Below are 25,470 nucleotides of genomic sequence, written 5' to 3' on the forward strand. Positions count from 1 at the left end.
TCATGGGGCTTTCACCAAACTAATCTCCCCTCCTTTAGTTGGATGTCTTTTGTTGTTGTTGTTTTGTAGAGATGAAATCCAATTTCTCAGTGAACTCACGTGTGTGAGAAATTTACTAAGAAAGAGATGGTGACGGGGGAATTAATTAAATTCACTCAGTGCCTGGGAAATAAACCTTTAACAAACGATCAGAAAGCATTCCTTTGGTGCAGATGGGAAAACTGATCTCTCCCCCAGAAAGCATCCACTTTGCCTAGAGCCAGGCAGAATGCCAGGCTTCATGAAAAGTCAACAAACTGCTTCAACCCTTTTATGGAATGCCCATCGCAAGGTTGGAACCATGACGGAAAATCTATCCCCACATTGCCCGTCAGTGTCTTATCCTCACCCCAGCCTGCTGCTGATCCCTCAGATCCAGGGCGGAACCGTTGGGAGCTTTGTTTGCTCCTGTCTGACGTGTGTGTTACCATTGTGAGATCAACGACTCATCAGCATAAAGTGTTTGCCCCCAGATTTCAACTTCTGCCCTCCAAGTCTTTAGGAAGATTATTTACAATTAGTAAGAGGGCATGGTTTGAGTTTCTTATTTCCTCCAGTTGTCCTTGATGCAAAATTAGAGGTCATTGTTGGCAGGCACCAGAAGTGAGATAATATTAAAGAAGCATGGATGATATGCCAGCCCTGTAGCTGGTACCTTTTAATTATCTGTATTTGTAAATGGATGCTAGAAATGCAGAGACTTTTGGGGCTGATTCATCTTTATACACATAGGGCCAGGTATACAGTAGCTCACCAGTAATACCTCCGAACTGCCCTGAAGTGAATGGAATCCAATTAGGTAACCAATATCGTCCGTCATACCTCCACAGTCACAAAGGCTGCCATGCTTGTATTTTAAAGCCTTATCTTTAAAGGTGAGCATAAGACTTCACTCTGATGGAGACAGAGAGAGAGTTGCCTTCCTACCTGAAAAAAAATCAGAAATAAGTTAAATATGCAAGAAGCAATGTCAAACCTTGTCTGGGTGACTGAGAGAAAGAGCTCCTAAGACTGACCTAGCATGTCCCTTGAATGAGTTGTCAGACCATGGTCCCAAGAGAAGAATGTACAGTCAAGCCAGACAGATCCCGTGAGATGGCAAGACAGAGCTCAGCATGTAGGAAAACCAAACAGCTCATATTGACAAGGTAGATACTAGAAAGGAGACAGAATTATACAAAGATTTTAGAAGTTTAGAGCTGTTGTCTGTAGCTCATGTGTGAGGAAAGCTGAAATATAAGGTGAAAGAAAATATAAAATATATAAAAATATAAGGTGAAAGAAAATATAAAATATATAAAAATATAAGGTGAAAGAAAACACCTCCTACACACATGACTGAGATGTGTCAGTGGGATGCACTCTAGGTCTGGACCACTGCCTTTCTCCCCAAATGTTACAACTCTCAGGGTGTTAAGTAGAGTTCCCAGAAGGCTCCCCGCAGAAGAGACCATGCCACCCCAGGATAGCTCCATGCTGGCCCTGCCTGGCCATCTGAAAAGCACTCCTGAGAAGATCAAATGCTCCCCCAAGTAATTGCGTCCAGGGAGAGAGCACTATGGAATATTTTTAGAAATACAGAAATATCTAGCACTGGATAATTTAAAATTCACAAAGGGTGGTATCTACTAAAAAATAACCAGCCAGGAGCAAGAACAGTCACAATGTAGGGGGAAAACAATCAACTAACCTTGACTCAGGACTGGTATGTTAGAATTACCAGCATGCATGTTAGAATTACCCAAAATGGACATTAAAACAATTGACGCAACAGTGTTCGCTCGTTATATAAAAACCCGAAGTTATTTTTTTAAAATGAGATCCAAATTAGGTTTCTGGGGATGAAAATGATGATGTACCCAAACAAACCTTCCAAAGTCTAATGTAAGACAAAGACATTCAGACTTACAGATGCTTAAAGAACGGACAGATCTCAGATCTATTCAAGAAAGACTCCAGCAGGAAGACAATGGTGTCTAGTAGAAATGGGGCTACACAGAATGGATGGGCTGGCTATTAAGATGGCTACTCTTTCCTTCTTGCTGTGAGTCAAACACATCATTCTAGATTGGTTATAAAGTTGAAGTAACTAATATGGTAGAGTCTAGACATTAAAACAGACAAACTGGTTGACGAATCCCAATTGGGAGTCTAGAAACAGACAGAGGCATAAATGGACAACTGACTTCTAAGATCTGAAAAGACACCCCAGTGGAGACAGGGTGACCTTGCTAATAGACACTACTGTGAAAACTGAACTTCTACATGCAAAAGTGGACTGAAGTCTGCATCTTGCATTGCATATAAGAGTTACTTCCAATGTTTCGTCAACCTAAACGTAAAACCAATAACCATGTGATCTCTTGGAAAACTGTAGGAAATGTTTTGATTTTCAGTTTAACAAAGGCTCTAGGTGAGGCACCAAATCATATACCTAAAGAAAAAAGTAGATAAATTATACTTCATTATCACATTTTTAAAATCCATTTTATCCTTAAAAGTGTTAAAAACAGATTTTAGAGATGATATTTGTGAACACTATTCATTGCATCTAAGTGAGTTGTAGGAGAATATATACATGTGTATGTATATGCATAAATATCCATGTTATTTATTATGTACACATAATACGTATATGTGTGTATATTTGTGTGTAGACATATATATCTGTGTACATATACATTTCTAAACCCAATATTAAAAAGCCAGTGTAACTTTTAAAAAGAAGCAATAGGGTCTGGAAACATATCTGAGCAGTTAAGGGTGCTTTGAATATTGCAAAGGATCCAGGTTTATTTTCCAGCGCCCACACAGTCAACAACTGCATATAACTCAAATTCCAGGGGATCTGGCCTTGGCAGGCATTGCATGCACATTGCCCATATATATGTATGTATGAATATATATATATATACATATACATATATATATATATATATATACACACACACATATTTACACCCAAGGATATGCTCACATAATTTTTTTAAAAAAGAGGAAATACTCATCCAGACACTTCATCATAGATGACAGGTGCATGGCAAATAGGTAAAGATGCTTCTTCGCATTGCTCATCACTGCAGACACAAAGGTTAGAGCAATAACAGTGTGCCATCCCACACACACTAATTTAAAACTAACAAGACTAGTAGCAATGATGTGGAGGAACTCGAAACTCATGCTTCTGTTTGAGAATGGGTGATGGTACAATTACTTCAACATTGTTGGCAATTCTTTCAAACACTAAGTAAATCTATCAACTGATAGTAACAGTAACCAGATCTAACTGTTTGCCTAAGAAAAATGAATGCCTGTGTCCAAACAAAAACTTATGGGGCTGGAGAGATTTCCAGTGTGCTGTTCTTACAGAGCCCAGAGTTTGGTTGCTGGGAACACCAAAGCAGTTTCTAACCATTCATAAGCCCACTTCCAAGGGCTTTGAAGCCTCTTCTGAATACTGTGGGCACCAGGCCTCACATGGCGCACATATACATGCAGGCAAAAACTCATGCATGTAAAATAAAATAAATACATCTTAGAAACTGCTTAAAAATAAAATAACACTAGCAATATTAGTTTTGAAGCCCCCAAGCTTGAAAAGACTCGCAAGTTCTGCCAAAGGCAAAAGGAAAGTCACAGTGCTTTCTCACGAAGGGTTATTGCTTGGGGACAAAAAGGGAAGGACATATCAGCGATGCCTCAACATATAAAAACTCAGAACAATCAAGCCGTGTGAACAAACTTATACTCTGTGATTTTATTGAAATTAAATAAAATGTAAAGTAATCTACAGCAAGATAAAGTGTGGGTAAAGGCAGGTTGTGAAGCACAATATATATATCCATGCATATTATATATACATTCCTGAACATACTCTGCATCCCCGCATTTCTGTTCCTGGCCACAGTGTCCCCACTGTCCAGCCCTCTCTCCCTCCTCAACTTGTGGCAATTGCCTCCTTGTGCCAGCCCTGTCTCAGATGTCTCAGAAGCTCAACCTGCCTTTCTTTCCACTGATGCCCACACTTAGGGGCACGCCCATACTGCTGCGTATTGTAATCAAGTTGGCGCCATCTGCTTCAATGTTGCTATGTTACATTCCTTGCCTCCCCATATCTACTATGTAAACCTTGTGTCCAATGGGTGGGTGTTTTGTGGATATTTAATATACCCACGAATTGATTCAGAAATCAAATGGCCATAGCAGAACGTTGTCTCTTTTTCCAGGGAATGTGTGTTTTCTGCTGCTGTGGCCTGGCAGTCTCATCCATATCCCAGATGATCTCTATGCCTCTGTTCTTTCTCTACCAGGGCACTCTTCCTGGGCACAATCTCATGCAGCCCAAGCTCAGTCATGGCACTCTGCCCATAGGTGCTTTCCGACTCTGACACTGGTCCCTCAATTTCCTTGCCATCTTTTCTGCTTACTTCTAAGAACTTCCCAAAGATTCTAGCATATACAACTTAGTTGCACACACATATACACAGTTCAGCTGCATACATATGCACAATTCAGTTGCACACATATACACAATTCAGTTGCATGCATATACACAATTCAGTTGCACGCATATACACAATTCAGTTGCACATATACACACAATTCAGTTGCACGCATATACACAATTCAGTTGCACACATATACACAATTCAGTTGCACGCATATGCACAATTCAGTTGCACACATATACTCAATTCAGTTGCACACATATACAATGTCTGTGGCTCAGAACACTGCGTTCCTTGCGACACTTAGTCCTCTGCCTCTGGTCCTTTTTTTTGGATTAACCAGTGTCTGCACTTCTATCTACAGTGAACTGTGAGGTCACTACTGTTGCTATCACTGTCTTCCTTAGGCTGTAATTCCCTTCTTCTCTCAATGAGAAACTGCAGAGAGGGTGATTTCCTTAGCGTGTAGCCAGCACAGGGACCAAGTCAGTGTCTCCCTGACGGACATTAATCACCGCATCACATAGGACCCATTGTGTTCTTTTCCTTTCATGGGCTCAACCCTCTCCAGGCTCCGTGGACAACAAACACCTCGAAGCCAAACCCTGTTGTTTGTCTTCGTGTCCTTGCACCTGGCGGGCTGCCAAGCAGAGGGTAGGCATTTGATGACCATGTGTTAGTGAGTGAGTTGATTGTAAGGAAGGTGATGGATGTTCACCTTACTCCTAAGGCTGGCCTCCTTCAGGTTGTTTGCCGGGATGGGGCATATGTAAGTGATGGTCGAAAGCAGTTCATGCTAACTAGTGAGCACTCCCTTTGCAGGCTGCCTGAGGCATGGCGTTGGATATGAAGTAAAATCACATGGCATAAATGTAGAGTGAACAAATGCTTTGGGATTCTGCAAGGCAGAGGTGGGCACGGGAACATCCTAGGATCTCCCTGGCAACAAGCGCAGAAACCACATCCTTAGTCTCTTCCCTGCATGTCCCTCGTATCAAGAATTAGAAAGCTTTGAGTTTGTTTCCTTCACCCATTAAAATTTTTCTAACTTACAATCTTCATGCATTAGAACAAAACAAAACAAAAATCTGATATAGTCAAAATAAAACAGACCTAACCCCACCATTATACATTATGCTGATTCCCACAAGGACTGCCTTTCTTCCCAACTTGTCTGATGCCTTGCCATTCACTGGGAGAATAAAGAAGATTGACTTCGGTGTCATGTGACCTTTTAAAATTCGTGAGATGAACATTTGCACGATTCTGATTTTCGCCTTTTCTTACAACCAGCCCAAAAATCGCATAACAATATAAAATTTGTCTGGATAGTTCAGATGCAGGTTTGAAAAACAGCAATTTGTATGGATAGTTGATTTATTTGTTTGCACTTGTTTAAATCTGCCAGGTAATGAAAATGATTACAGCTGTCTACAAGAGAGGTCAAAGTGCCTTTGAGCAAAGGCGTCCAGAGAGGAGATAATTATGAAGCTGTCATTGTCATCAAGATGTTGACAGTGAAACATCTACAGAGTACTTCAGTGAGTCTTGCAAACACAGGAAGTAGCCCTGGCCCCCAGCTGAGGGCCTCTCTCCTGGAAAATCATGAGCTTGAATTTACATTCAGTGCATTGTGGGTTTCCACTCTTTCATTCCCCAAACCTGGGCTTCATCATACTACAGCCTGCACGTGTGACACATAAACTGCTTCTCTCCTCCAAAATTTAGACTTTGCACCTTTAACTGCTGTTGAAACAAGGGCGGTGGGGCTGCATCCCCGGCACCCGGCCCCCCACATGGCTAGCTTTACCCGAAATAATTACACGGAAACTGTATTCTTTTAAACACTGCTTGGCCCATTTCTATCTAGCCTCCTCTAGGTTAGCTCTTGCACCTGGACTAGCCCATTTCTAATAATCTGCTGTAGCCCATGAGCTGGCTTACCAGGAATGATCTTAACCTGCGTCTGCCTGGAGTGGGAGAATCATGGCGACTCCTGATTCAGCTTCTTTCTCCCAGCATTCTGTTCTGTTTACTCCACCCACCTAAGGGTTGGCCTATCAAGGGGCATAGGCAGTTTCTTTATTAATAAGAAATCACTCCCACATCAAACTACTACCTTCCAGAATGTTCCTTCTGACTTTTGTTCTTTTCATTTGTTCATGCGTGAAATTAGGGTGGCTTTGGTTTCTCCTTCTCCCTCTCCCCTCTGTATTAAGCTCCCGACTGCTAACACAGCTTTCCTGTGGTGTTTTCCACTTCCAAACTCCAAGTTGCCCAGGTCCCTTCATAGGGCAAACTATCTTCACCTCCTTCTCTTCCATATCCTTCTCTTTGATGTCATCTTGGAGCCATCTTCTTCTTGGGTGTAGAAGCCACTAGAAATCCTTGTTGAAGAACACATGAACCCTGAGGATAGCAAATGCTGACTTCTGCAATGTGTCAGCCAATGTTCAGTTACCGTGACAAAAGACCTGAGAAAAACCAAACTGGAAAGAGTTTCTCTTTCTGACTGCATGTAGTAGCTGCCAACTTCACATGGTTGATTATTGCTTCGGCAATTTGTTGAGAGCCACAAGATTCTGTGTCCTTATACTCTCTCATTATTTGGAAACATAAGAAAGGGTTTTCTGATGCCAGATGGATAGAAAGTCATCTCGCTGGTTTTAGAAATAATATCTATGCTGAGTTCTCTCTCCATGTACCTAATGCCAGGTCTCTCCACATACCAGATTCTTGAAAAATAACTGGTTTGTTTACGAATGAAAAGATGCTTTTGTTACAACTTGATAATTGATCCAGACAGCCAATCTCATTCTTTAAAAAGAAAATCCTTCACTAATGTGCTATATGATATTCACCGATATTATCTCTAATATCTGCCCTCGGGAATAGTTGTCCTGGTTCCCTTATCTTTGTGTGATTTGTTTGTCCTGCCTTCCACACCTGCAAGGCTGTTTGCTTCCACGTCTAATTTGGAGAAGGCCCACAAGGTCACACATTGGTTATTTTAGGCCAACGAAATCATGTGGGGTAAATTGGTGGATAAATAGCATAATGTTGGGTAACCATTTTAATTGAGAATTGCTGATTCTCTCAAAATCTAGGTCATTTTTAGTTTTTGTCATCAATGTCATTGTCTTTCATTTATTACCTAATCTAGTAACCCAGGCAGTATCTTGGCATTTAACCCTTCTATGACCCTATACTGTATCTATCAAAAGATTAAGCTTTATTCTCTATTCATGTTTTCATCTGTGTACTTTTTCCATCTCCATCACTCTATACGTCTTAGGACATACAGTAAGAATTATCCCTTGTTTATCTGACGCTCACATTTAGCCAGGCATCTTACATTTTTATTTCCTGAATTCAGCGCTCCTAGCTCAATACAGATCTAATTCAAAAGATGGGAAAATGGTCTCTCAGATGCCAGATGTTTATACTCTGGATTGCACTGTAGGGAAAATTACTTATCAGCGTAAGTTACCAAGAGGCAAAAGTATTTCACGGACATTGTACCTGTATAATAAGATTTCCAACCAGTTGAACAAGAACAAACCACAGATTATTTTGTAAAGTACTGATGAAATGGGTAATGGGAAAGTGAAATGTTTTCTCTAGCTCTGACTTTAGCTGCCTCCTTTCCTTAAACTTTGATAAGGACACAATCTCCCTAGGAGAGGTCAACACGTTGAAATTCTTCAGATAGTTTATAAATTTGTATGTCATTCTAAAGCAGGAATCTGGCCAACATGAGAGACACTGTCAGGTTCCTTCAGAGCTTGGAAGGCTATTATCATGCATGACCTGTTTTCCAAATAGGATTTTGTGAAAAACAGCACAAACTCTGGCTTTTCTTTTTTCCCCCCATATTAACTGCTCACACTTGACACATTCTTTAGATGATCTCATTAGCTTTCATCATAGTAACCTGCTTCCTAAATCTACATTCTTGGCTGGGGAGTGGAGACTTCCACCACAGGATAAAGTCTTCTTGAGGGGATTGGAATTCTCCTGTGTTTCCTGAAGATTTCCAAGAACCAGGTTTAGAAGTGCAACAGGCAATCCCATGACTACAGCTGAGCCAGTGCAAACGTCCCTGTTGCCACCCCACCTTATAATCCTCTGACAATTCACACAGCCATTTCTGCTTGCCCCACAGACATGTAACACCGACCAATCCCTGTCACTGAGAGCTGGCTGTCTCCACACCACATCTTCCCAGAGATGGATCCCGTGCACTCCCTTCTCACATAGTCATCTCCATGGGCATTGCTAGTTTATAGAAATGTCCCAGTTCCCAGGGAAGCAATGAAGGATAGAACTTGAATTCGACCGTATGACATGGTGAAACTCTACTTGTAATTTGGAAAACTTTCCCAGTTTGCCAGAATGGTGGTCCAAAGATGCAGAGCAGCAAATAGGATGCAACATGGTCCTCACTCTTTCAAATGAGGCGTGTTCATAAACCTTCAAAGAATGAGACATGTACTAGTCAGCTTAACAAGAAAATGTGTTGTGGAATAGAATATTTGTTTAATCATGTAAAGATGTGTTACATTTGTTTGTGTTGCAGAATATTTAACTGTGTAAAGATGGGTTGCCTTTGTTTAACTACGTAAAAATGTGCTGCCATTTTACCTTGCCTGACTAAGGCACCTGATTAGTTTAATAAAAAGTTGAATGGCCAATAGCCAGGGAAGAGGTATAGGCAGGATTTCTGCACAGGGAGAGTAAGGAGGAGGAGGAATTTTGGCCCAGAGGAAGAAAAAGAGACGCTCTGGAGATGCCAGGGGCCAGCCAGCCAGATACAAAGAAAGCAGGAAAGTGGGGCCTACAGAATGAAAAAAAAAAGTTAAAAAGACAAAGATGAATAGAAACTGGTTAGATTAAGTTATAAAAGAGCTAGTGGGACAAGTCTGGACCAAGGCCAGCATTCATAATTAATAATAAGTCTCTGTGTCTTTACATGGGAGCTGGTTGGTGGCCCAAAGAAAACTTCAACTATGAAAATGCTTGATGCAATTAACTTCACTAAGAGAAAAAGATTATTTAGCTCACAGCTTGGAGGTTCAAATCCAAGAACAGACAGCTCAGTTTGTTTGGGCCTCTGGCAAGGGTGGCACCTCGTGGTGGGGGCAGGAATTGGAGCAACTGCAAACATGAACCATGAAACGGAAAGAGATTTAGAAACCCAGCTCCCACAATCCCCTTTGAAGCTAAACTCCCAGTAACTTAAAAAAAAAATCGAATATAGTTCCTTCTCTTTAAGATCCTGAGCACCTTGAAATGACATAGAGACTAAACCTTCCACCCATTGTGAAAGTTAATACTGATTGTCAACTTGACAAGGACGAGAATTACCAAGGAGACAGACTCTGCATGTCTAGGAGGGAGTTGCTAGACTCGGTGGGAAGATCTGTCTCAAATGTGTATGGGTAGTATCATTTCCTGGTGAAGGATTGAGGACCAACCGAATAACACTAAGTAAGTTTAAGCATCCACCCCTTTCTGGTTGCTGACTTCGAATGTGATATGACCAGACACCTCGCCCTTCCGTGGCTTTACCACTCAAACTGTAAAGCGCACGCTTCTTCCCTTAACTTGCCTTTGTCACATGTGTGTTCACAGCAATAAGGAAATACCTAGAATACCCATGAGCCTTTGTGGTACTGTCATATTTAAATGATACCAGTATAATGGCTAAAGCTTGGTTTTAGAGTCAGATGAACTTGACTCCAGGTACAATGTGCTTTGTTACTAACTGGATGAGCCTACATGATGCCTCCAAAAGGCCACTTATTACCCCTGGAGTGAGTACCATACAATAAGATGGCTTACCCATGGAGTGGATACCATATGATCCAGTTCCTAGGGTGGTTGGGTGAACGGACTAAAAAAAGTCAAAACTTATTTTTGTGGGTTTTTTTTTATGAGGTTTGCAGCCCCACAGAACAAGTACTAACCCTCATTTTCAATGTTGTTGCTTCCTTTTTTTAAAAAAATTATCTTTTAAGTCTTTTAGTTATATATTTATTATTCTCACTTATTTCTCTTTAGTGTTATCTAAGAATAAAATACATTTATTTCTTAGCATAATTCTAATGTTACTTCAGAAATCATTGCACAGATGGCTTTGTTAAAGCTTGCTAAACACGCCTTTCTTTAACAAAATAAAAAGTAAATAGAAAACTTTCTTTTTGTGTCTGGTTACATTAAAGACTGTTTTGGGAAATGAAGAAAAGTGTGAAGGTAGAAATAAAAATGACTTCCAAAGGAGACCTCAAGTTTTACCTCCCAGTCTCGTGTTTCAAAGCAAGAGAAGCACACCCCCGGCACAGTGGGACTTCCTCCCAACCCTTGAGTAGGCACAAACCACACCCAAACACCTGTTTCCCCAGAAATCCTTTATTAAGCAGGGAAGAAAAGTTAAAGCAGCTGCTTTCTGACTCAGGCAAAAAACAGCAGCAAATGACCTTGCAGGGGTCATTTTTAAGAGGAGAAGAAGGGGAGATCTAAAAGGAGATAGGGCATGAAGGAGAAGGGGAAGGGAGCAGAGATACTTGTCCGGGAGGGACAAAGGGCTGCCTCTGGATAGAAAGGAGACAGACTTGACACATAGGAAAATGGTAGTTTATAAAGGCAAAGGGGGAAACCCCGTATTAAGATGAAGTGTTTAATTTGAATTCAGTGTGTTAATTAGGTGAGCTACAGGGGACTTTGATTGCTGGACTTTGGTGGTCAGCCTCAGGAGGAGGGCATGGCCAAAGAAGGAAACAGACCTTGGTGGCTAGGTTTACAAATATAATCTAAGAGTATTTAGCAAGACAGAGGGGTTGGGGGAGAAGGACAAGGCGTGCAGAGCCACAGGCTTAAATGGGCTAGTTCCCTTCAAAAAAAAAAAAATAAATCAAAACTCTGGCATCCAGAGAGAGTAACCCACATATTTGTCTTGTAGAAAGTGGTTCTTCCATGCCAGAGGAACTGTGGATCTGAGACCTGGGAGCGGCCATGTTGATCATGTGATTTACATCTTAGAGATTCATGGTTGTCCAAAGTAAATAGCCTCATCTTTGTTTTCTCCAGTTTCCCATCAGAGCAGTTTTCAGGTTGCAACTTCTGTTTTTACTAAATTAATTTAGTATGAGGAGACTTCAAGTTGTACACGTCAGCCTCTGAGCAAGAGAAGTAGAGGATTCTGGGAAGTGTTTGGCTCTGGGGAAGCTTTGCAAGGGTGAGGAAAGAAAGGGCTTCTTCTATCCTTAGGTTTGCCAAATGATCTCTGAGAAGCTGTGATACCATTCACGGCCATGCCAAGCTGGATGGAAACTGCTCATCTTGGCAGACATCTAGAACGAGCATCTAATTCCTCAGGGTTGGTATGGGGCCTTTATCAGAAATAGTTCCATAGGCGGTATTTACATAACTGTGGCAGAGTGTGTGAATAAACACAGCTGTGGCATTGCCCTAAATATTTCTATTCAACGGGGAATTAAAAGAGAACTTTATCGCTGAACTACAGATAAACACAATTCATCAAGCAGTGGTCAGTTCAACTGGGGAACAAAATAGGAGTTATAAAAGACTGGCTTGCTCAAAATAGCTCCCATCAGCCCTCCTGACTTTATTGCTCCTCGGCTCCCTCCTCCTTCCTCATCCCCAGTTCCAGATATGTAGGACTCACAGTGAGCAAAGGACTCATTTCTTTTTTTCCTTCTGGGAGGAGGAAGGAGAGGGCATGCTTAGTGGCCAAGTAGAGCCCTACTATGGCCCAGCATTTTCCCAAGACTGTGTTTGTGGTTGTGTCCAATGGATTCCCTTTTTTTCTTTCGCTGTGAGAGGTTAGGATGTTAGTGAAAATGGTCATTTTTTTGTCAAAAAGACTTCAAGTCTAAGCGTGATGATAGACTTAGTTCTCACTGACCTATTTGGGGCTTCCATGGATTTTAAGCTTCAGAACCTTCCTGATCCTACCATGGACAGGGAGACGGTCATGTGATATAAGCATACATCACTTGGAGTTGGAAGTGATCGAAATGGATGCACCTCGGAGTTCAGAATCTGGAGACCTGACATCAATGTGTTGACAGAGCCATATCTTTCTAGAGGACAGGATGGAGATGGACACGATCTCCAACTCCTAGTTCCCTATTGCGTGCCTAAAACCTTGCCGCATTGCCACATCTCTCCATCACCTTCTTTGCTGTTGGTTTCTGCATCTTGTCTGTTCCTCTTTGTGTTTTAATTATTGTTAGTGTGTGTGTGTGTGTGTGTGTGTGTGTGTGTGTGTGCATGTGTTTCTGTGTGCTCATGTGCATGTTTCACTCAGTTTGCCAGGCTTTGTAGTAAGTACCTTTGATCCACTGAGGCAACAAAACTGCTCTTCTTCTGTGTCTTATGATGCTATACCCACCCAACCAGTCCAGGACATAGTTAATGCGATCAAAGAATGCCCATCATCTTGCCATAATTATACCCACAAGGATTCCTTTTCTAAACAATTCAGTTTGAGGTTCTACTTGGACTTGCATTGTGCCAAGACACACTAATCAACGCAATGCAGGTGATATAATTTTTGGAGACGTGAACCAAGTAGCCCGCTCGGTTTTATACCACCTGGCACTCCTTAGATACTCTGTAGGTGTGCTAGAGTCCTGTATTTTCTTTAAAAAGAAAAAAAAATAATTGCTTTGAATTTCAGTTTGCAATCTGAGACACTTGCTAGGTAGGACATATGGGGCTAGTTTTCATATCTTACCTCTATAGTAGTCTTGTTAGGTGGGTTGATGAGAGGTCCTGCAAGTAATGGCACCTGCCATCAAGCCTGATGATACATTCGATCCTCAGATCCTGCATGGTAAAAAGAGAAAACTGACTCCTGCAAGTTGTCCTCTGACTGCCACATGTACCCTGTGGCTTGCATTTGTCCAACATCCAATAAATAAATAAATAAACAAACAAGCATGATTTTAGATTTTTGAATAATGTTAGATAAGAGAAAGTTAACACAAATGTATATACAGAAAATACAAGCATCTTTTATTTCCAAACCAGGTTTCTTTCTCACTAAGTCAGGAATCTTTTTTATTTGTTTGGGTTTTTGTTTGTTTTTAGAGACAAACAAAACCTGTGTAACCTCCCTGGCAGCCCTGGAACTCGCTCTGTAGACCATGGTAGCCTCAAATTCAAAGATCTTCCTGAATATTGGGATTAAAGGTGTATGCCACCAACTCCCAGCGTCTAAGTCAGGAATCTTAAATATTGCCAGTGTAAACAATAATTGCTAATGTCAGGACTCATCAGTCACAAGGTGTTCCCCAAAATCACCTTGTGAAGGGTGTTTATCGTCATTATCATCAGAATCGCCAGCTTCAACCTAATCACTGTCTCTGCTGTTGTCTAGAGGACGAAGACATCCCAGGCTCACAGAAACTAAATCGCCCACCTGTCATCACTTCCAGTTGTATTTCACAGTACCCTACCTTGAACTGACTGAAGGAAAGAAAGGGGGAATGACAGAAGAAACATCCCAGTGCCAACTCTGAGTGGACCTAGTTGCAGCCCTGCCTTGCTCTGCTGTGCTCAGAGGCATGTCCCTCCTAATGGCAAGACAACCACCATCATCAGATCTCAGCCAAGCAACACTCTGCCCCCCAATTCCTGACCCACAGAAATTGAGAGATAACATGTGTTAGGGAAAGCACTTGGTTTTGAGGGATCTTGTAACTCAGCGGCAGATGGTCATCATACCCTCCCAACATCCTCGCTTCTGTGGGCTCTGTCCTGAAAGCCACCTGTAGATACTGTAGCGCCCTAGCCTTTTCCCCTTTTATTGAAAATAGATTTTTTTTCCTTATATAATTTATCTTGATTATAGTTTCCCCTTCCTCTATTCCTGCTAGTTCCTCCCCATCTCTCCTCCCAGCTGGATCTACTCCCTTCCTGTCTGTTATTAGAAAACAAACGGACTTCTAGGGAATTGATATAATATAATATAATATAATATAATATAATATAATATAATATAATATAATATAATATAATATAATATAATAGTCTCTGGTTCTTGATCACCCAAGCAGGACTGGGAATGGGCCTTAAATCAAATCCAATATTGTTTGGTTACGACCATAAGCTTTGTGCCTACATTGCCCTAGAATATCCTGCAAGCCAGACACCATTATAGGTAAAGGGTTCATAGCTGGCTTCATGTTTCTGTTCTTTTCTGGATCCTGCAGGGCACTCTCCTTTACCTGGTTGTACCAAAACCTAGAACATAGGGGTGAAGGCAATATATAGGCACCAGCTCTATGTTTCCCTGTTCAAGGAGTCTTCTTCAGCAATGGGGCCTTGCTGTCAGTTTGTGGACAGCAACGTTGGCAACAGCCTGGGTTGTTTGACAATTCCCATGGAATGTTATTGGCCAACAACTCAATTAGATGTAGCCCAGTCCCAGTGCCAGAAGTGTCATTTGGTGACAAGAGATGCTTAGTTGGTACTCTGTCTCCTCCATTATTTGGCAATTTTGTTTAGTTTGCTTCATGTATGCCCATATTTTAGAAAGCTGCTACTGTATTCAGTTTCCATGCCAGCCCTCAAATGGCCCTGAATTTTAGCTGTGTCTCCCCACATCATGCTGAACATGCCCAATCTTGTCTGGAGGTACTGTATCTCTTAAAGGGCTGCAGCCTAGGCTTAGGGGGCTGCTGCCCATTTAGTCCATATAATCCGTGGGACATGTTAAAGCATATACTCAGGCTTCAGCCACAGGAGAGTTGCACTTGATAAGTCTGGGATACCCTCCAAGCATCTGTATTTAATCAAATGATGTTTCAAACGAAACGTAGTTCAGGTTTGTAAGGAACCCTTTCATAGAGAACTTCTACTGTCTTTGGTTATAAAAACTTCAAGCCCCTTTTCTGCTCTGGGTCTTCTGTTCCCCTTATTTGAGGACTAATTGATTAGTTCAACCATTAATTCAATAGTTCAATCAAGAGCTCACCATTCAGCACGTCTACCTCAGCAAGTGGACCTGGCACCAGCTATACTGAGACTTTTACAAGCCCACAGAGCAGCTCCTCCTCAAATAGAATTGCATCCAGTTTTCCTGACAGGTTGCTGGGACCTGCCTTCAGGATTCCTAAATAGTGCTGAGAAGGGAACCAAATAGTGTCTATTTCTAGAAAGTTCTCAGTAAGCTGGTGTTACTGGACTTGGCCACACTTTGAGAGCCACTGGGGAACATGCTGGGACCCAGAATTTAAACTTTTCCCTAGAAACACTCTAGGCCCTCCCTCCTTCCCCATCTCTCACATTCCCTCCCTCCCTCCCCTCTCATTAGCGATCTCTCACCTCTCCTCTCTCTCTCTTTTCTTCCCTCCTTCCCCCTCTCTTTTTCTCTTTCTTTCTTCTTTCCACCCTCCCCACCTATACAGAGAGAGAGAGAGAGAGAGAGAGAGAGAGAGAGAGAAAGTGATGACTTCCCAAACTGTTATTACATTTAAAACAGGTGACCAGATTTTCAAAAGAAAATATCATCAAGCGAAGAGCCTGCACATTTTAACTTTCTAGAACAATAAATAGTGATAGAAGTTGAAAGACGATCTGAGCGTGCTCCTCAACTTTTTCTAGAATCCTATGCCCACCCTTGACTTCCTGCCTCTCTTTGGAAAGTCCCTCAGAGGTGTAGCATTGTTTTTCTCCTGGGTGGGGACAGACTTCATTGTCAGACAACCCCCCTCCCCCCAAGCCCGTCTCATCACATGAAACCCTCAGGCTGTTATGGCTTGTCTTCAAATTTCTTATCAAGAATACTAACTGTTGTTCAACTCCTCAGAGACATTCCATTCTCCAAATCATTCCTTTTCTACAGTTCAGGTTTCTGAGTTGAATGAGTTTCTCCCAAAGGTCAGTTTCAAATGTTGATGGGGGCCAGGTTGCCTTGAGATGTCTAACTTTCCTGTGATCTACTAACTCGTTCTCTTTCAAGGCAGGAGCTAAGTAGGGCACTATTGGATGCATCCCAGGCGGTGAGGACCCGTCTTCTGACTACTATGGAAGCCCATAGTTTCCTCCCTCTCGGATGCTCCCTAATCTACAGCAGAGGTGCTGTAATGTTTGCAAATTCATAGAATCACATGGGTCTGAATCCCAGAATCTCCAACTGTGTAGCCTTGAGTAAATTATTTCCCTGCCCTTCCAAACTTCAATTTCAACTGTGTTAAATAGGTTAACAATATAAGTCACAGAATTATTGGGAACATCCTGCTATTGTTCTATTAAAGGATCAAAAACTTTGCCAGAATGTGGTAGATTCATAGTGGACAGCTGTGTAATTATTAAACACTGAAAGGAAGCTAGTAAATAGATAATTTAATTCTGTTTTGAGGTGCCCAATACAAACACCAGTAAATAAAAATAAATATAATTTTTTTCTTGCAATAGAAAATAACTATATTAAATATACAGAGCTGGAGAACACGTGGTCGTAAGGGATAGTGATAAGAAGCTCGCTGGGAAATCATTGCGGTGATTGAATGTGTCCTGTACCAGGATTACAGTGGTCTTCATACACATATCCACAGGATAAAACTGCATAGACATATACACTGTACTAATGCCAGTGTCCTCATTTTGATATCAACGTGTAGTATGTAAAATAAAATCACCAGGGAAAACTGAGTGGAAGTCAGGCCAGATTTTCCTGTGCTTTATTTGTGCACATTCACATTAACCTGTAATCCCATCACAATAACAAACTGAAAGCAAAATGCAACTGTCTTAGTCACTGTCCTCCGGCTGTGATGAGACACCACGATCAAGGCAACATTTATAAAAGAATGATTTAACAGGGGGCTTGCTTGCGGCTTCAGAGGATTAGTCCGTTATCATCATGGCAAGGAGCACGGTGCTGGAGCAGTAGCTGAGAGCTACATTCCGATCTGCAGGCCCCGGAGTGGCAGAGAGAACCAGAGCCTGACCTGGGCCTTTGAAACCTCAAAGGTTCACCCCACCCCCACTCCCAACGACACTTTTTCCAACAACGCCACATCTCTGAATCCTTCTAATCTCGTATCAGGGTTCCACTTTCCAGTGACTAAGCCCTCAAATATAGGAGCCTATCAGGGCCATTTTCATTCAAACCATCACATTCCACTTCCTGACCCCCATAAGCTTGCTGCAATAGCATAATTCAAAAATGCTTTCAGTTTCACTTCAAGAGTCCCCATAGTCTGCCACAGTCTGAACACTGTTTAAACATCCAAAGTTCAAAGTCTCTTCTGAGACTCATGGTGTTCTTTTAACTGTTGCACCCTGCAAAATCAAAATCGAAAACAGAACGCATACTTCCAATGCACTCTGACACAGGATATACATTACCATTCTAAAAGAAAAAAAGGGAAGCATGGTGATGAAATTCTGGACCAAAGCAAGACCAAAACCTAACAAGAGCAAACTCCAAATTCTGAAATCTCCATGTCTGATGTTAAGGGCCTCTAATTCCTTTCAGCTTCATTGAGTGCAGGGCACTTCTCTCTCCTGGGCCAGTTTCATACTTGGTCTGCAGCTCTCCCTGGCAGGTATCCTCGACTCTCTCAGCTCCTACATCCTGGGGTCCCCAAGGCAATCCAGGCTGCACCTCCACAGCGTCACACAGTGCCCGCTCTGGGCCTGAGTACATGGATACACCAGCCGCACGCCTGGCCTCGGCAGCTTTTCTTCATTGTGGGAAGATTCCACAACCCTTTCCTTATACTCTTGGCACTAAAGCCCGAACCATGTGGCCAAAGCTGCCGTGTTCTGTTGCTTGCTGGAGCTGGAACGTGGCCCCCTCAATCAGTTACATCCTCATCAGCTCTCTGGTTTTGATGGTTTCCTTCACTGCCTGGCCTTTACATCAATTCCTTTTCACAGGTAGGAAAGCTTAGTGGGTGGGGTCTTGTCTCGAGGTCACTGCTCCCTTTATTCTATTTAGCATCAGGCTTTTCTTTAAACCTTTTATCTCCTTGGGCACTGGACTTAGCTCCAGTGCACTCTTCAGTGCTCCTTTTCTCCTCAAACTGTACATTGTGTATTTCTCTTGTTCCGTTTGCTCCCTTTCGTTACAGATCTGCCTAAGAGTCCTTACTAAAAACCACATGGCACGGTCAAGACTAAGCTGTCTGAAAATCTCTTCTTCAATTCAGCCTCTGGTAGATTATTTGGACAAGGAGAGAGAGTAACCATATTCCTTGCCAAAAATATCACAAGAGTGGTCTCTAGTTCACTACTAATATTCCTCCCCTCTGAAACCTCTTGATCAGGGCTGTAATAATCTACATTGCTCATAGCACCACTGTCTTCCATGCCTCCTGCTAGGGTGGCCCATTAAGCCCCGCATCAAGTGTTCAGCTGCAACGCTAATCCAAAGTCCCAAAGTCCACATTCTGCCAATCAGCAGCAAGGTCAGGCCTATCAGCAACACCGTGCTCTGGCTTCACAGCTGCCACCACCCCTCCCTCCAGGAACACTCTTCCTCCAACAAGGCCATACCTCCTCGTCCTTCTAATCCTACCAAAGAGCTCCACTCTCTAGTGACTAAGCCTTTAAATCTCTGAGCCTATGGGGAGCGTTCTTATTCAAACCTCCCCAGAACCTATCGGAAACATCCCACAATTATCACGCTTCCTCTAAATAGATCGTTCACGCTATAACTCGAGGGGTCCACTTGGAACTCTGGCATTATGCATTGGCGTTCTGGTTTAACTACGAGAAGTGCTAAGATTAGCCCATCCCTGTTCACACCATTGCTCCTGCTTTTCACACCACCCTCTCCTTCACTGAAGGAGCCCAGTGGTGCAGTCATACTTAAGTGTGCCACAGACAAGGCTCTTAAAGAATACAAACGTTGACACCTGGTGAGTAGTGGAGCAAGCCTATAAGCCTAGCCCTTGATAGGGCAGAGCAGGTAGCGAGAGAGTTAGTTCCAGATCATCCTCAGTCACTTGGAAATTTGGGGACCAGTTTGAGCTACATGAAACTGCGTTATTTTTATTTTTAAACATCTTAATTGGCGAACACTGGGCAATGGGGTTAAGAACGTGGTCGGTGACCACAGTCCACTTGCTACCACAACAGCAATGACATATGGGCAATACTAAAATCCTCTGCAAGTGAATGAATATTATCTTACAATCGGCCACATCACAGGAAACCGAAACATCCTTCATTTAGAGGATTTGGTGTTTGCAATAGAGTGCTGTTATGTTATGCTCTGAAGGCACAGACCAGCACCTGGGCACCAGGTGATGATCTGAACAAATAAATGCCCGAATGAAGGCATGACCATGGAGGTAAATGATGAGAATAAACATGGTGTTTGCCTTAGAACAGTAGCTTTCTGATGCAGAAGGAGCTCCCGGGTCACCTTCTATCTCCCTTTGCTTCTCCAGGCAGCTTGAAATCCACTCTCCGGATGCTAAGCACACGGTGATCCTGAGGACAAAGGACTCCGCCACTGCCCAAGCCTGGTTCAGTGCCATCCATACCAACGTTAGTGACTTGCTGACACGAGTCATTGCCGACATCAGAGAACAGCTGGGGAAGACAGGCATTGCTGGCAGTCGTGAGATCAGACATCTTGGCTGGCTGGCAGAAAAGGTGAGGGGAACGTCTCCTGGATCGATTGTCCCTAGGTTTTTGCGTTGAAGCTACCTCATTCTGTAGGCTGGTGTTCTCCTTGGCAGTGAACTGACTCTCTCGTCCATTCCAGCAGACCTCATAACATGGCAGTATGTGCAAAATTCGTCTTAATCAACATTTATTCTCTGGCATACTTTCAAATATGCGGCAAATTACATGTGGTCCCTAACTGCGCAATGAGCAAATTAATGAATAGTTTGATTTCTGTGGTAACTCAAGCTGATAATACAGCATCTATGGGGAAAGTAGAAGTGATTGCTCAGAAGGGGTTTGTGTGGATTTTAATGAACTTGCTCATTAATTAATAGATCCTCTAGGAATCATATGCTTACAAATGGCAGCAATGATATTAATAATGAGAGTTTATTGAGAAACTACTATATGCTGATTCATTTCCACGGGATCTTTTACTTGTGCTTTTAAACAAGCAGGCTTTAAATGTCATTCTTAAAGAGCACCTACTCTGTATAGGCTGCCAGTCTAGGCAGGAGTGACAAAGTTTGTATTTTAAATGAATGCATGACAATATTGGAACAGTAAGCAGTTTTAAGATTAGCTATTAGAATATATTTCTCATATAAGTTCTTGGGTTCCACAATGGTATATATGCAAATTTATGTATCATATTTGCATTCCTATTTTACCCATCTTCTTGATCTTCTAGACAATCTGCATTTCAGCTTTTACATGCGTGTATGTGTAAGAATCTATACATATACTTGACAATTGGTACAAGATGAAAATCGAATCGAGGGTTGCAATGGCAGAAGCTGTAATTTATGCTGTAAATGTGTTTTGTGAGCCCTAGATTAGACATTTTAGCAAATCAATTAAATAGTATAGTGAGCAGGAACTCTGAAGCAAGAAAGCACCCATAAAGACTGCATCACTGTTCGGCCTTCATATAAATGATGGATTTAGAAAACAATAGCCCTTTGACATAAAACAATAATAGTAGTAATAATAATGATGATTGATGTGTGTCATGAAGGGCAGCTACCATGGAAAAGGTTTTACATAGAATGTTAACACTGTCACTCCATGTGATGTGTTGGGAAGAGGAAGGATTGAGGGATTGAGCCTTGGCCATAGTTCTTTTTATTTTAAATTGATTTTATTGAGCTATACATTTTTCTCTGCTTCCCTCCCTGCCTATCCCCTCCCCTTCAGCCTCTCCCATGGTCCCCATGCTCCCAATTTACTCAGGAGATCTTGTCCTCTTTCTACTTCCCATGTAGATTAGATCCATATATGTCTCTCTTAGAGTCCTCTTTGTTGTCTAGGTTCTCTGGGATCATGAATTGTAGGCTCATTTTCTTTGCTTTATGTTTAAAAACCACTTATGAGTGAGTACATATCATAATTGTCTTTCTGGGTCTGGGTTACCTCACTCAGTATGATGTTTGCTAGATTCATCCATTTGCCTGCAAATTTCAAGATGTCATTATTTTTTTCTGCTGTGTAGTGCTCCATTGTGTAAATGTACCATATTTTCCTTATCCATTCTTTGGTTGAGGGACATTTAGGTTGTTTCTAGGTTCTGGCTATGACAAACAACGCTGCTATAAACATAGTTGAGCACATGTCCTTGTGTCACGATTGAGCATCCTTTGGATATATACCTAAAAGTAGTATTGCTAGGTCTTGAGGAGGGTTGTTTCCTAATTTTCTGAGAAATCTCCATATTGTTATCCAAAGGGGCTATACAAGCTTGCATTCCCACCAGCAATGCAGGAGTGTTCCCTTTACCCCACAACCTCTCCAGCATAAGTTGTCATCGGTGTTTTTGATCTTGTTGGTCATTGTTCTTACATCTGTTTGCTGTCCCTTGAACCTACAGTCATGCTAGTGTTTCTGGGCTCTGAGACAGTCTGACCTTGCCCTGACTCCCCTTCTGATAGATCCTAAATGGGAGTCAAGATGTTGCAATAGCAGCTTTCCTGCCCATGAGTCCTGTCATCTGAGAAGGCCCAGTTAGGTGGCTCTGGGTAATAACATCTGAACGGATCATTCAGCTCTTCTCCACCATTGTTCTTTGTGTGTACCTGTGCACGCGTGGGCCTGCACCACAAAGTTCAATGCACAGTGTGTTGTTTGGTCTGGTGCTGTCCCATTTCTCGTAGATGTCAGAGAATGAAAGGTCAGTGCGGGTGTTAAGAGCTTCCATATCATAAGACCTGCGAACCTCGGGAAGCCTTCCACAAGCTTGCTGGCTCAGATGGTGACCAGCTGTGTGAGTGTGACGGGGTAGTCAGAGAGGAAATCTGCGGTGATGGGCCATTTCTGCATACAGATTTCTGTGGTCTTGATATAAATGTATGCCTCTCCAGTCAGTATTCTTAATGAAAACAGCACAAGAAATCTAGACAGTTGGCATTTGTAACGTCCCGGTTGCTAGCACTTACCATCATTTACTTTCTCAGGTGTGTTTCTCTTGGGGGAGGCCTATCAGGTAAGAGTTTTCAAGTGACAGATGCTCAACTTGGCTTGAGCATAGGGCGTGTCATGCAGCCTGTGTCCCAGGACAAGCTTCAAGTGTGCCCAGGATTCTCTTAATGACATCAATCACACCTTTCCATCTCTGTGTTTCTGTCTCCTTACTTGATTTATTCTCAAAGGACTCACCTCTGCTTGACCCCAAAATTCCAGGCCCATGTCCTTACTCTTAGCTGTCTCTAAGCTGAAGCCTCTGTGTCCCATCCTTTCCAATAGAAATCTTAAAGCCAAATCTAATTGGATTGTCTTGAATCGTATTTTGAGCACCAGTTGCTCTGAGCTCGGGATGAACCAAGTTATATCCATTGAGAAATAAAGAAGGGTTTGTTGTTTTTTTTTTTTTTTGGTGGTGGGAAGGTCTATTTGAGAGTCTTTCTGTATAGGCCATTGTAGCTACAAATATTTTCCAATCCACTGGTCCGCCTGGACGAATTTCATCCCATCCTCCAGGTCCCGCTCACGAGCTCCTGCAGCTGTTTGTGAAATAACCATTCTGAAGCTTAATGTTAATTACATACTTATGGGCCTATTAGCTCAAGATTCTTATTAACTAACTCTTACATCTTAACTTAACCCATTTCTATTGTTTTATATTTTACCATGAGGCTCCTGGTTTGTTACCTCTTGCTTCTTTGGCAGCTACATGGCATCCACCTGACTCCACCTTCTTTCCCCCTGCGTTCAGTTTAATTTTCCCACCTACCTATATTCTGCCCTGCCATAAGTCAAAGCAGCTTCTTTATAAAGCAATGGTAATAGAACATATTCACAGCATCCAGAGGGGAATGCCACATCGGGCCATACTGGTGTAGAACTTGCGATCATCCTGTCTCGGTCTCCCAAGTGCTGATATGTCAGATGTGTGCCCCCAGAAGGGTACAGACTTTTCTTTGAGGAGCATGTCATTGTGATTGCTCTGGTTTTTTTGAGGCTGTGTCTCATACAGACAAATCTGGTGATGAGCTTGTTATGTAGCCAAGGATTGCCCAAACTTCTCATCCTCTGGGATGTGGTGCTGGGTATCAAATCCAGTGTTTTATATGTGGCAGGCAAGCACTCTACTAAGATCCAACCACAGAAGGGGCATTTATTCTTTTTAATGAAAGAAATTGTAATAATGAAGCGTGTGTTGATACAGAAGTGATGGAACTAGCAGATGCCCTTTATAAAAAGACAAGAGAAGGAGCCTATTGTGATGGATCATGCCTTCATTTGGTTAAGGTCCTGAATTAACATGAGTGGTCCTAGGAGAGGAAATGGAAGACACCTTCAGTGTCCTGGCAGAGAGGGATAGGGATTCTAGTTAGTGCCTAGAAGGATTTAAAGCAGGGGTAGATAATGCAGTGTAGCCAAGACATGGGAAACACATAAAGAAGTGCCCCAGAATAGTCAGTGAGATGCTACGCTATCCTTTGACCTGAAAGAGCATGGGTATGAGCGGGAACTGAATCTATCAAGCATTACAGCTGTAGGAAAAGGCTGGCTACTCCCAAGCATAGTCTTTAGTAGAGAAAGCCAGTTCGTGACAACTCCTGGTTACTGATCTTGTGCTGTTATTTCCCAGTAGTTGAGGCTGCCTGGAAACAAGAAGCAAGGGATAACCACTGATGTGGTCTGTTGCTGTGAGGGGTCATCCCAGGGCTCAGGGAAGGGTGGATGTAAAGAGGCACGAGCTGGATCTGGCATGTATGTGGGTTCCAACCAGCACACGCACTTTCCAAACACTGAGATGAAGCTCCACCATCCCTTCAAGCATGATCTGTATTTAAAATCATTACTGCTCAGTTAATTGAAAAGTGCCATTGTATCTGTCCTTGTGACACTGGCTATGTTTCCAGAGGTTCCACTATTTTCCCAAATCATTAATAGGCCATTATTGGGTGTTCCTGTGGAGCCATAATAAGAGCATATAAAAAGCTCTTTCTGTTTGGGGAATGCCATTATTCTTACAATATAATTTTAAATAATCATTGCAGATGTCTACTTGAGTGTGTGCTTCAGTGTATTAAAAGAGCAATAATGACTTATCATGGACAATTATTATAAACAAGAATATCCTTTATTGCTTTTAACTCCAAATTTCTCAAAAAAAATTGCCATACATCAAGTCCAAGGGAACAAATCCAAACAAGGCTCTTTTTTTTTGGAATTGATGTTTAATACCAAATTCTAGTGTAGATTCATATGGATGGCTTTTAGCCAAATACAATGAATGGCAAATCCTTAATACTGTGCCTTCCTTATCACAAATATCAGAGAATTTGCTTGGCATTTGTAAAGATATAAAATGGGATCCTATATATATCCAGCTGCAATTTACCTTAAATTGATGTTTTTTTGTCTTTCTCTATACTGTTAAGCTTTGGTTTAGGAATGAATAATAGCAGCTCTGTGACAAGGTTATACAAATCACATTTAATTTCAAGGTTTTACAAGCGAGGCTTATGTGAACTAACATAATGTGAAGCAACATCAATTTCCTTTGTAAAATCCTGCTCAGTGCAAATCCTAAGACCTCCTTGACTCTACACGGGGAGAAAACCGAATGCTGACACTAGTCTCCTCTTGAGACAGTCGAGAGAGTTGAAGGATGGCTCTTGAGAAACTCTGAGATCTCCAGTGACGAGAGAGAATTCACTGCACTGCCGGAGAGAATAGGAAGAGTGGGGGCGTGAAATAGTTTAGCTATTTCATTATGAGAATGACAGAGGACAGGACAAAGGTTGTTCGGCAGATAGATAGCATATATATATAATGTAACGTGTGTGTGTGTGTGTGTGTGTGTGTGTGTGTGTGTGTGTGT

The 25,470-nt window shown here is 42.1% G+C and overlaps 1 protein-coding gene across 1 annotated transcript in view; it reads left to right on the forward strand.

Moving 5' to 3' along the window:
- Window positions 1–25,470, forward strand: part of Sntb1 (syntrophin beta 1) — a 213,664-nt gene that overhangs the window by 127,729 nt on the left and 60,465 nt on the right. Inside the window, exon 3 of the mRNA XM_005354602.3 lies at window positions 19,922–20,129. Coding sequence (XP_005354659.1) covers window positions 19,922–20,129 — 208 coding nt within the window. The remainder of the gene's footprint in view (window positions 1–19,921; window positions 20,130–25,470) is intronic.

This window comes from Microtus ochrogaster, chromosome 15 (genome assembly GCF_000317375.1).
Source record: "Microtus ochrogaster isolate Prairie Vole_2 chromosome 15, MicOch1.0, whole genome shotgun sequence".
Classification (NCBI taxonomy): domain Eukaryota; kingdom Metazoa; phylum Chordata; class Mammalia; order Rodentia; family Cricetidae; genus Microtus; species Microtus ochrogaster.